At 37.7% G+C, this 12,827-nt stretch overlaps 1 protein-coding gene across 2 annotated transcripts in view; it reads right to left on the bottom strand.

Annotated features, from left to right (window-relative positions):
* The window catches only part of EPHA6 (EPH receptor A6), an 893,594-nt gene that overhangs the window by 13,001 nt on the left and 867,766 nt on the right, over positions 1-12,827 (bottom strand). For both annotated transcript variants that reach the window (XM_049710017.1, XM_033433353.2), the window contains 3 exons: positions 12,235-12,428; positions 9,951-10,022; positions 30-179 (listed from right to left, as the gene is read on the bottom strand). In XM_049710017.1, the coding sequence (XP_049565974.1) occupies positions 30-179; positions 9,951-10,022; positions 12,235-12,428 (416 nt within the window). The remainder of the gene's footprint in view (positions 1-29; positions 180-9,950; positions 10,023-12,234; positions 12,429-12,827) is intronic.

Genomic DNA, 12,827 nt, shown 5'->3' on the forward strand with positions numbered 1-12,827 from the left:
AATATAGTAATAAACATAGCACCACTTACTCAATGCTCATTCTTGAAATGAGGTCAAAAGTTGTAAACCCTGCTGCCATGAAGTTATTCTTATATTGCCCCATCTTTATAGAATCTAGCCAGTCACCGACCGTCACAAACAAAGGATATTCAGGAACTTCACCAGGAGAGTCTGGCATTCTACGAGGAAAAAACAAACAAACAAGCATGGAGACCATTTAAAAGCCAGATAAAGCAAAAAATACCCAACTTTACTTTTACATTTTACAGTATTCTTACATCAAATGTTTTCATCCTCCATAGAACACTAGAGATTTAAAATTTTTCCATCATATTCAAATCAGCCACTTATACCTGGTCAGTTTCACTTGTCAGTTTCTTTTGTCTTTTACTGCTTTTTGCCACTACTAGGTCTTATACTTGATGTATCTTGAGAAAACCCACATCTTGCTAACTTCTGTTTACTTTTTTATCTTGCATGAAATTCTGTTTTCAAACTTGAGGAATACCCCCAAAGAAAGTAACTAGCCACAGGCTATTCACTCATACGCTTTCTGACCTGCCACTGAATCTATGCCCTTTGGCTTTTTCACATTTTTTTTAAAAAAAATCTATTTATTTTTGGCTCCGTTGGGTCTTCATTGCTGCGCGCAGGCTTTCTCTAGTTGTGGCGAGTGGGGGCTACTCTTCGTTGCAGTGCGTGGGATTCTCATTGTGGTGGCTTCTCTTGTTGAGAAGCACAGGCTCTAGGTGGGCGGGCTTCAGTAATTGCAGCAAGTGAGCTCTAGAGCGCAGGCTCAGTAGTTGTGGCGCACAGGCTTAGTTGCCTTGCAGCATGTGGGATCTTCCTGGACCAGGTATCGAACCCATGTCCCCTACATTGGCAGGCAGATTCTTAACCACTGTGCCACCAGGGAAGTCCCCTTTTTCACATTGGCTATGATAACCCCTTCTTTTTTTTTGTGGTGAATTCATTGATCAAGTCTCCATTTATTTGTCCTCAAACATTCAACAAGAATTTATTATTTATTAAAAAGTAATTTCTGCTGTCATAGAGCTCAACTGCATGAATAAGATTTACATACATCCAAGTATAGGGTAATACAGCCCAAAGCACAGATATTAATAAAGCACAAAACTAAAGCAAAATCAATGCAAGCTTGGGTTAACAAGAAAAAGGAATCTGTCATTGATGGATCTTAAAGTAAGTGATACAGAAATTTGTATTTCTGTTCCTAAGATCTGATGCACAAGGGCATTCCAGTTAGAGATATTTTTGTAGTTTTAATATAAAAATAATATAAGGGTATTATTTTGAAAAGGTTAGTGAATGTGTGAATACATAGATATAGATACATATAGGTATATCACCAGGACTCGGGTCTTTAGGAGCACAAAAGCCAGAGATGTACATAATACATGGGGATACAAATTGTACACTGTATGACTCCTGAAGACCCTGAAAGATGCCCCTTGGAATTATTTAGGACAAAGTCCCTACTAAAGACCTAAAATTCATTTCTTTGGTTTTTCTTTGATTCTACATTGACTTCTACTTTTCTAAACTGAATTCTAGTTGAAGGTGGACAGGGAGGTGAAGAAGGATGACAGGGAAATCCAGGGATTATTGCTCTTTCTATATAATTGAAATTTGCATAAACTAAATGCATGTATCTTGTGATTATACTGTAGTCCATATGGAGTCTGGTTACTCTTCACAGTGACTTGTGTTCTTTTTACCACTACTCAATTCTGTTACCATATTTCCTATTTTGGAGGCTGTAAAGCCACATTTTATTTTCCTGTACTAAAAACTGCAATGCTATTTGATTATGGGCTATTTCATTCTAATTAATATCAGAATGATTCATGATTTGACCCTAAACAAAGTTTAGTTATGTTAAAGGTTGAAAAGCTATCATGGCATCTACAAATAAACACTTTAACGGTTGCTATATTTCTTAGTTTCCTAGAGTTGTTTATATTAATAAGAATTATCAAATAAATAAAAGTTCATATATCAATAAAAACAATAAAGTTCTCCATGGCAAACAGTTAAACAGGGTTTTTAATTGTGGCGTTTTTTAGAGCCTTCACTATCCTAATGTGCCGTGTGAATACATAAGAGGATTCAAAATAGCTTCTGCACTATTTTCCTAAATTATCTGACCAGTTTCCTACAGAACATACTTCAGGAAATAGTGCTGTAGTAAGTTCACTGACCAAGTTTAAATATCAAAATGCCCAGGGTATCCTTATTGCTTATTAACATAAATAAAACAATATACGTTAGGAAGCTGAATGTCCTATTTCAAAACACTGTGGCTCTCATGTCTTTTAACTACTTGTCTGAGAAATCTGTTGAAACTGAACCAAACTAAAAGGATGTGTTTAGGTGACTTTCCCTTCATACTCCTATGCCATTCTTGACGCACAGACATAGTCAAATGACTTCCACTTCTCTCTCCTGAGATAATGCTAGAATAACTCTTGAGATTTCACAATTCATATAATTGGTGAGTGAAAATGTAATTTGCTAATTTTATGTCCTTAGTATAGAAAGGTCATGGAAGGACATTCTGTATACTAAATGACTTAAATGGCCTATTTCTCTGTTGAAAAGCATCCACTATTTGCTCCTAGAATGTTTCAATACCATAATTCCCTTTCTCTCCATACACCTTTAGTAACCTAGTTACACTTTGGCCTTTATGCGACCGCACTGACGGTTGATTTAGGAAGGTCAGCGTTCCCTCATTGTTCACAGCCACTGTGCAATAACTTTTCTTTCACCTTATAATGAAGTTGAAAAATGCTGCTATTTTCTGGCTTTGAGGGTTGGGTGCCATCACCCTCACATGAATTCTCTGGAATATTACCTAATAAACAATAGGCGCCCTTTCTTATCAACCATGTGCAATGATAAATTCAGTCTGCTATTTGCTGAGCATGTAGAAATTTCTGCTATTTGGTGACTAGTGGGAGCTTCCCAGCTGAGAAATGTCTTTACAGCAAAACCTCACAGAAAAAAAGTACATATTGTAGAACAGAAGGTCAAAGGTCTACTACCTTCCTCAGAAAAATGAGGAGGCGGTAGAATTAGGAAATTCTTCCAGATATAAATTATGGTCAATTAAGATTAGGAAAAGGGCTGCAGTATAGCTAGAATAGGTAATAGTATAGTTTAAGGTGCAATAAACACATACTCTCAATATATCTAAATATGTGAAAATGAATAGCACTGATAGAGCCAAGAAGTCTTGATTCTGATGAGCCCTTTGAGTTCATAATAGTATTAGTATTTTAATTTAGAAAGTTCTTAGGTTACCAGTAGGTATTAAAACTGCCATTAAAAAGCAGGAAGGTTTTTATCCTCAAAAGTTTTCCATATTTTATAATCATCATGTAAATATAAAAGTAAGAGACCTATTAAAAATGATTCAAGAAAAGTTATACTTTGAGAAACACTATTCCAAGGTAGGATCTTGTTTTATTTTATTTTTTAAATTTTTATTTATTTATTTATTTATTTATTTTTGGATCTTTTTTTTAAACATCTTTATTGGTGTATAATTGCTTTACAGTGCTGTGTTAGTTTCTGCTTTATAACAAAGTGAATCAGTTATACATATACATATGTTCCCATATCTCTTCCTTCTTGTGTCTCCCTCCCTCCCACCCTCCCTATCCCACCCTTCCAGGAGGTCACAAAGCACCGAGCTGATCTCCCTGTGCTATGCGGCTGCTTCCAACTAGCTATCTATTTTACGTTTGGTAGTGTATATATGTCCATGCCACTCTCTCACTTTGTCACAGCTTACCCTTCCCCCTCCCCATATCCTCAAGTCCATTCTCAAAGGAGGCAAGAATATACAGTGGAGAAAAGACAGCCTCTTCAATAAGTGGTGCTGGGAAAACTGGACAGGTACATGTAAAAGTATGAAATTAGAACACTCCCTAATACCATAAACAAAAATAAACTCAAAATGGATTAAAGTCCTAAATGCAAGGCCAGAAACTATCAAACTCTTAGAGGAAAACATAGGCAGAACACTCTATGACATAAATCACAGCAAGATCCTTTTTGACCCACCTCCTAGAGAAATGGAAATAAAAACAAAAATAAACAAATGGGACCTAATGAAACTTCAAAGCTTTTGCACAGCAAAGGAAACCATCAACAAGACCAAAAGACAACCCTCAGAATGGGAGAAAATATTTGCAAATGAAGCAAATGACAAAGGATTAATCTCCAAAATTTACAAGCAGCTCATGCAGCTGAATAACAAAAAAACAAACAACCCAATCCAAAAATGGGCAGAAGACCTAGATAGACATTTCTCCAAAGAAGATATACAGATTGCCAACAAACACATGAAAGGATGCTCAACATCATTAATCATTAGAGAAATGCAATCAAAACTACAGTGAGATACCATCTCACACCGGTCAGAATGGCCATCATCAAAAAATCTAGAAACAATAAATGCTGGAGAGGGTGTGGAGAAAAGGGAACACTCTTGTACTGTTGGTGGGAATGTAAATTGATACAGCCACTATGGAGAACAGTATGGAGGTTCCTTAAAAAACTAAAAATAGAATTACCATATGGATCTTGTTTTAATATGAAACTATCACACGCTTAAAGGCTTTTCTCCCCTTACCACTCTAACATAACTTTTTCCTAGCTCTTACATTTATATATGGTTAGCAGAACTGTACAGATAGGGTCCATTCTATTCTGTATTGCCTTTATTTCACATACTGAGGAATATTTCCTATATGTCAGTGGTCTTCATAATTAATATGCAAGTGAGTGTATAGTATTCTGTAGGTTGATGCTTAATAATTTGTTAATTCCCTGAGTCAGACTCTTAAATTGCTAGCAACCTTATTAAATTTATTACAGATGATTATATAATCGTAGAACATGTATCTTTATGCTTCAGTTGAATTACTTCCTGGGGAAAAATCCATAAGACAGAAGAATTTTGTTTTTAAAGAGTAAGTTAAAACTCCCTGATGGCAGGAATCATATCTCATATATCTTTCTATTTTCTGTAGGCCTTAGCACAATGCTGAAAGTATTAAAGGAATTCATTAAATAAGTGATAACTTAGATTTGAATATTCTCTGCAGAAAAGTTTGGTCCATGACATAATGGTTGATTCATGATGAATAATCTACTTTCATTTAACTCATTAAATGGAAGAATAAGAGCTTATTGCTGTAACGGTCAGCCTATTAATGAATATGCTGTTTATTTAGTTTATTCCTCACATTGCAAAAATGTTTGCTTATCTATCTTGATAGGTTTCAGAGTGGAAGAAGAGGCAGTTACAGGTGAGTGAGGCAGCACAGGGTTAAGGGACCTAGAACCACAACAGCAACATTTATCTTATTCAATATCACTGTTTTTACATGAGTTTCTCATCTCATGACTAAGGGACTACACTTCACACTATTTACTACACAAACTACCTACCTAACCTTTGAAGGAAGAATTTATCTAATCAGATTAAAAAATAAAACATTGCCCTCCCTATAATTAGGCCTAATCGTCAAATTGAACACAAGTTAATGAAACAATTTTGATTTTCCTTTAAGATTTTAAAGTGAAATTTTGCACAAGATGTTCTAAAATTCTAAGGGCATAGAACCATGCCATAAATCTTGTGACTATTTCATGCTTGTGGGCAATATCTCTTTTTTTTTTTTTTTTCCCCGTACGCGGGCCTCTCACTGTTGTGGCCTCTCCCATTGAGGAACACAGGCTCCGGACGCGCAGGCTCAGCGGCCATGGCTCATGGGCCGAGCCGCGCATGTGGGATCTTCCCGGATCGGGGCACGAACCTGTGTCCCCTGCATCGTCAGGCGGACTCTCAACTACTGCGCCACCAGGGGAGCCCGGCAATATCTCTTTGTTCCAAACAATCTGACGCTCCTCAGTGCTAAATTGGGAGCGTGAGTTATTTTTTGTCAGCCTCTTATTTTCAGTAATTCTTCAGGTTTTTTATTGACATGATTATTTAATTCTCATAATAAGCCTGATAATTGGTAAAAAGTATGAAGGAGTGATATTCAAAGCAAATTTAAAAATTATAGATGTGTTTAAACATTAGGAAGGATAGATACAGGGTAGGAATAATACTGTTTAAGTATTTCCTACATTCTGAGTAGAGTTCTTAGCACATGGTCACTATAGTCAGAGTAACAGATCACTGAACCTCAGGAAAGCCTATTTTATGTGGGTAAATAATACAGGGACAGAAATAGATTTCATATCACACGCCAACTACAATTCATTGCCAGTAGTTATCAAAATGTGGTCCTAAAAAGATACAGAGGCAGCATGTGGGCTCAGTGAGAAAGAGTGCTGTGATGGTTAGTAATGTCGGCCATAACAAGGAAAAGAAGCAAAGCATACATTTGCCAACACTGGAAAAATTCAAACTACAAAAATGCTTGAGGACGTAAATGTGAAACTATGTTGCTGCCATAGTTTCCTCATTTCTTTATTTTGTTGTAGTTACTACTTTCTTTTTTCAAGTAATGTTCTTCAAGTGGCCGAGCATTGTAGGAGAAAGTTGGGGGAATATACAGATTATGTGTTTGCTTATTCCCATGAATGAGGGCATACTCATTTTCTACATCCTTGTATTTGCTTAGCAGAACATAAAATAACAGGCTGTGCTCTGCTACAAATTCTTTTTGGAATTTTAATATACTCCATTGATGAAGTCTGATAAGTCCAGAGAAAATCTATCTGGAGATGTAAAAACGTTATCCTCTTTTCCTATAATCATAAACAGTGCGGTGATTGTATACTGTGTAGTGGAAAGAACAAGGACTTTGCAGTTGGTGGACCTCATTCAAATTCCTGATCTAGTAATTACTTGCTGTGTACCCCTGGGAAATTTAGCCTCTTTGAGTCTCTGTTTCCTTACATGAGGGATGGAGATAATAACAGTGAGGATTACATGACATGACAGATAAAAGTGCCTAGTACAATAACTGGCACATAGTAGGCTCTCAACAAATAGCAGTAATAGTTACTGTTGATAATGATTAATAGAACTTGTATCAATATTAGTACTGGTATTAACATTAGTAGTATTATATTGTGGCAACAGTTCATGTGAATAGAATTTAGATTTTCTAACGGGTAGAAGTTTCACACTTCCTGATTAATACTTAATATTCTGTCTTCCTTCCGCAAAGCTTTGCTTATCACTCGATTAAAACACTAGTTTTGGCCAGCCAGTTATTTCTCTGTCAGGAAAAAAACCATTAAAACTGTTAGTTACAAAAATTAAACAGAACAAGTTGTCCATGACTTCGTTTATAGAGATAAACAATTTAGTAAGTGATGATTACGGACAGTCTAGGCAGCACTTAGCAACATGTTTTCAAAATGAATAGAAACATTTCTAACAAACTGTTGAAAGTTATTGCCCTCAGGAGACAGCATTGCAGGTGCTTTATTAATTGGATGGAGGGAGGTAGTACCATTTAGTCTTATAATGTTTACTTGCAGTTCTCCAAAGCAGATGATACTGGTTTGAGCTTTTCCTTACCTTCATGATTCACATATTACCAGAAGCCAAGTGCTTGAAAAGTTCAACAGTTGATTTATACGTACTAAGGAAAGTGGTGGTTCCAGTTCCTAAGAGCTAAAATATTATAAGATCCTTAATTATGGCCTAGCAGGTAGTGAGAATATTCCTATGTGCCTTGGCCTGGGTGGAATATGATTTCTGTCATGGACTGGTCCATCTGGTCAATTGTTGCCTGTTTCTGAATGTTACCTTTTAGCTGATGTTGTCGAGGAGCCCATAATCTATAAAATTCTTATCAGTGACATGCTGGGCATCTGGAGCAGGATTGGGAGAAAGAGTTATTCTCCTATTACACTGCAGCGCTGCCCAAAAGGCACTGTCCAGCTGATTTCAGCCTAGTGCACTCAGTAGGCTACGGTGTATGGAAGAAACAGGGGTGGGGGTTAAGAGGTTGGAGGGTGAGTGTATAGGACGATGTAGGTAGGGTGGGGAAGGTAGGGCTGGGTGAAGGGACAGCCATATAGTCATCAATCTACTTCGTGCCATTAAACTACCGGGCCACAGATGTGACTCTGGATTCCATGGCAATATGCTTGCCTCTGGGTTGATCCTGAGGGTCAGGGAAAGGGAGAAGAGGTGTTTCAAAGGGTGTGGCCAGGCAACGCTCCTGATGTCGTTCTCCATGTAGCCTTGGTCTCAAGCTGGGCCCTTTTTCCAGGGGCTGTGACAGCTACAGATATTTCTTTGAAAGGGGGTTATAAGGCATCATTGTACTGTAAATGAAAATGAAGGTAGTTTGAAATTCATGCATGAAAGGATGACTGCCTATATTACTAAGGTACTTTCTCAAATTATTTTTTTACAATCAATTGGATTTAAGGTTGTACTGATATCATTACATTCACTTATATATCCATATGCTTTCTTGAATAGCAGAGAAAGCAAGAAGGTTGGGGACTTCACAGAGCTCTGAATACCCCCATGGGAGTGTGTCAGGCACAAGAATGTCAGCATTATTTGGAGTGGTTTTTCTAAATAATAAAAGCCTTCTCTGACCAACAATTTTTTTTTCTACTGGATATTCTGTCCTTTGAAAGAAAAATTACAGATATAAGGTCTATGAAATTTCCAATATGCTGGTATAAAATGATGAAGCTGTGGGTTTCTCAGCTTTCCTCTCCCCTCTTTGTCACCTTAATTTCTTCCCCTCTTACTACTCTGTCAAGAGAATGGATAAAACCTTCTCAGGTGAATTCTTGAGAAAAAAAGCAATTAGAGTGGAATAAAAACCATGGGGACCTAGTGGGTGAGAAAGTTATGTCACTATAGGAGTGTGAGAGAACTTTGGGAGTTTGGGGATATTAGAGAAAAGGAGCGTACAGGAGAGTTTAATAAGAGCTGCTGTGAATTATACTCTTAGACTCCTTTACCTGCTTGAGAGGTACATGGGAGGAAAGACTGCAGTTCTATACCCCATCATGTTTCCTTAGTCCAACATCACTGTGGGACAAGTGACTGGGCTTTGGAATTTGGGGGCTGGAGTGGCAATGTCACAGTTTTGTAAGCATAAAACAAACCAGGCATTCTGTAGCTAACATTGCCATCCTTCAATCTACCACATCTCTTCTCCCTAAACGGTCTCAGTGCTCTGGGATCAGGGTAGGTGGGTGGCATTGGGGGTGAGGGGGTGGACAAGGGAAACCCACTCAGGCTGCTTTGAAAACAAGAATACTGATAAAGGTTCAGGCACGATACCCTTAGAACTCTGGTTCTTTTTGCTTCCCAAACAAAAGTATATTAAGGGTAGCACATATATCTTTGTCAGCAAATCAGTCACAAAAACTTCCATTTGGTCCCCCAGAGATTAGACTTTTTTTTTTTTAAGATTTTTTTTTTTAATGTGGACCACTTTTAAGGTCTTTACTGAATTTGTTACAATACTGCTTCTGTTTTATGTTTTGGTTTTTTGGCCACGAGGCATGTGGGATCTTAGCTCCCCAACCAGGGATAAAACCCACACCCCCTGCATTGGAAGGCGAAGTCTTTAACCACTGGACCGCCAGGGAAGTCCCAGAGATCAGACTTTAGAATTGAATCAAACTGCCAACTTTATATAAAGCCCAACTCCTGGCCCACGTGTGGAAGCACCATCGCGGAGCCTGCCTTTCTCTGGCCTGTCCACTGGATTATTGCCCACCCAGTTAAAGCATAACTTCTGGCCCTCAGTCACCAGCCCTCATACTGACTTTACCTCTGGTTCATTTGGACTTTTTGATATTTTCTCATCTTAAATTCTTTATCATTATTTTCCAAATACGAGGAAGATTCATTATCTTGAAAAAGCAGGGAAGAAATTGTTTTACCTGCTTTTCTTCAAAAAGAAGGCTCTTACCTGCCTGCGTCTACAGCCATAGAACAGTCAGAGAGCTCTGTTGACGGGCACTGGCTGTGGAGTCCGTTGACCCTAAACCACAAGAGGCCCAGATTAAATGATTTCAGACTCACTCCATGATCTCTTTCTAGTAGTTCTTTCTCTTCATTATTAAAGCATGCTCATCTCTTCAATAAAACATATAAAAACAAAACACAAGAAACATTTTCTCTAACCACTTCTCTTTCTTTTCAGATACAGATTTTTTGAGAAAACAGTACTGGACTTGGTACTTTGTACAGCGCCTCTCTCTGACCTCACATTCACTCCTCCCCCTCTGAGTTTGTCTTACATGATGCTAGTGAAAATGCTCTTGCAAAGGCCGCCCATGAAACCTAAACACATAGTTGCTAAATCCAATGGACACACTTCATTTTTATCTTAAGGGAGCTTCATAAAGCCTTGGACATTAAACTCCTAGGAACTGTCTCCTTTTTTTGGCTTCTAGGATACTGTGCTTTCCCTGTTTTCCTGATTATCTGTCTGGCTCTCCTTTCTCAGTCTCCTTTGGGTACACATCTTCAATTCATTTCTTAAATCTTGGTGTTCCAAAGGTTTGCATTCTTTTCCTATTTCTTTTTATTCTTTATATTCTCCATGGGTTATCTTAACTATGCTTAAAGCTTCAGGTGCAATCAATATGCTGATGATCTCCAAATCTACATCTTTAGCCCAGATATTTTTAACTGAGTTCAACCTATATAAATATAAGTGCCTCCTGGATATCTTCACTTAGATGTCCCACAGGAATCTTCCACTCAATATGCATGAAATGGTCTCATTTCTATTCCAAAAATTTGTCCTTCTCCCTCTCTCTCAGTGGTAATACCATCAACCAACTTGTCTAAGAAAGAAACCTGACAAATATCTTGATTCTTTTCTCCTCCTTCCTTGTTCACTCAATGACCAAGACACATTCGTTTTCCTTACCTAGTAATAAATCCATTTTCTTATCTCCTGACTCCAAACTTATTCTCATTTCATAAGTCAGGCCCTGACCTTTCCTAGCTTGGATTGCTGAAAACATATAACTATCTCTGTTTCCCATCTTGCTCCTTGCTTTACACTTTTAGTTTAAATCAGCCGTAGAGTGATCTTTCAGAAATGCAAATGTGATCATGCCATTCTCTTGCTTAAAATCCTTCAATGGCTGCCCATTGCTTTTACGATAAAATTCAAAATGGCCCCCACGCCCACTCTCACCATTACAGCCTCCTGTGCTGGACTGCTTTAGGGAAGACGGGCTAGAATAATAGTTTAATCTCTAGCTATTTCATGCTTGGCTTCACTTTACTGAGGCTGCCAATTAGTGATTTAAAGGTGAACTCTTCTATGCTCTGCTATGAACTGAGGTCTGTTTCAAGTAGTTCTTGAAGAGCCTTTGGCTTTATTGTCACTAAAACCTGCACTGACTTGAACTTGTGACCTAAAGTTGAACATCTGTATATCCTATTGGCCATCCCCTGAGTCAGGAAAGTAAGCTTTGAAAATGCTTTGATTATTTTTAAGTCCAATTTGGCCTAAAGAAATCTATTTTCAACTTAACAATATTTTAAATGTTATATGTTCAGACATAGATGGCAGTGTTTTTTTTTTTTCTTCTACTCTCCCTCTTATAATTGCTTTTCAGAGAGAAGTGGGTAGATCTCTCAACGCTACTGACTTTTATAAAATGGTGGATGAGTGCTTTCATTTTCTTGTCTTGTCATCCGTCTTTCTCTGGTTTTAGCAATGGAAGGTAACAACAGCTGGGTGTGATCCTATCAGCAGGAGACATCCTTGCTCCTGGCTGATTCACAAATTGCCCTTGTCTTGCTTGCCATTTCAAAGAGAGGAATAGAATATAGAATGGACAAGAAAATTAAAGGGGCTGCACACACACACACACGCACACACATAAGATTTTCTTCTTATAAAGGTAAGAAGAAAATCAGTAAGTCAAGAAAGGAATTAGAAATACCATAGACCCACACAGGAAAAAATATTTAAAAAGTGATTCAGAAAGATTAGATATGGACAAAAGGAAAGGGGAACTTGTTTTCTTGTGGAAAAAAATCATTTTTTTAAATGTTAATAAACTGCTTTTTCAGCTGATAAATAAAATATGGTTTATACAGAATATTCTAAAAGGTAGACAACTAGACAGTTATCAAGGCAAACTTTCTCCTCTTTACCTGTTAGTCTTGTCTACAGCCTGAAAGAAATTATGATTGTCAAGGGGAAAAATCAACATTATGCATCTTACACAAGGATGTCCTCTACCAGGGTGTGAAGGGCACTGGGATTGCGGATCAGCTTGTCAAGGAAGCTGACAATGTCAGTAAATTTTGGTCTGTGATTTCTCTCCTTCTGCCAGCAATGGAGCATCAGCTGGTGTAGAGATGCTGGACAGCCCATGGGAGCCGGAAGTCTGTAACCTTCTTCAATGGACAGAATGACCTAAATGCAAACATACACAGGTTATTCTCTTACTTTTGGGTACAAGTAATACATATGCTATGTTATAATTCCTTTTATAGAGGAAGTGGAAGCCAAAACATTGGTAAGCATGAAAACTACTTGTGAGTACATGTGGTCCAGACGAGGATAAATACGAAAGTTGTGAACAAGAATTGCAAGTATCTTCATAGCATCTGCTGACCCCCCTTGAGAGGAAAAATATGTTTTTAAAATTTGTGGTATACATATGGGAGGTTAAATTTCATCCCAATGTCCAGAAATAGTTTTTGTGTGATTTAGCTGGAATGCCTCAAAACCCAATTAGGACATCAGAAATTTAGTCTAAGATTGATGCATTTAATACAAACCACGTGTGACAAATGTTTTAAGTAAAACTGT

This window comes from Orcinus orca, chromosome 5, assembly GCF_937001465.1.
Source record: "Orcinus orca chromosome 5, mOrcOrc1.1, whole genome shotgun sequence".
NCBI lineage: Eukaryota > Metazoa > Chordata > Mammalia > Artiodactyla > Delphinidae > Orcinus > Orcinus orca.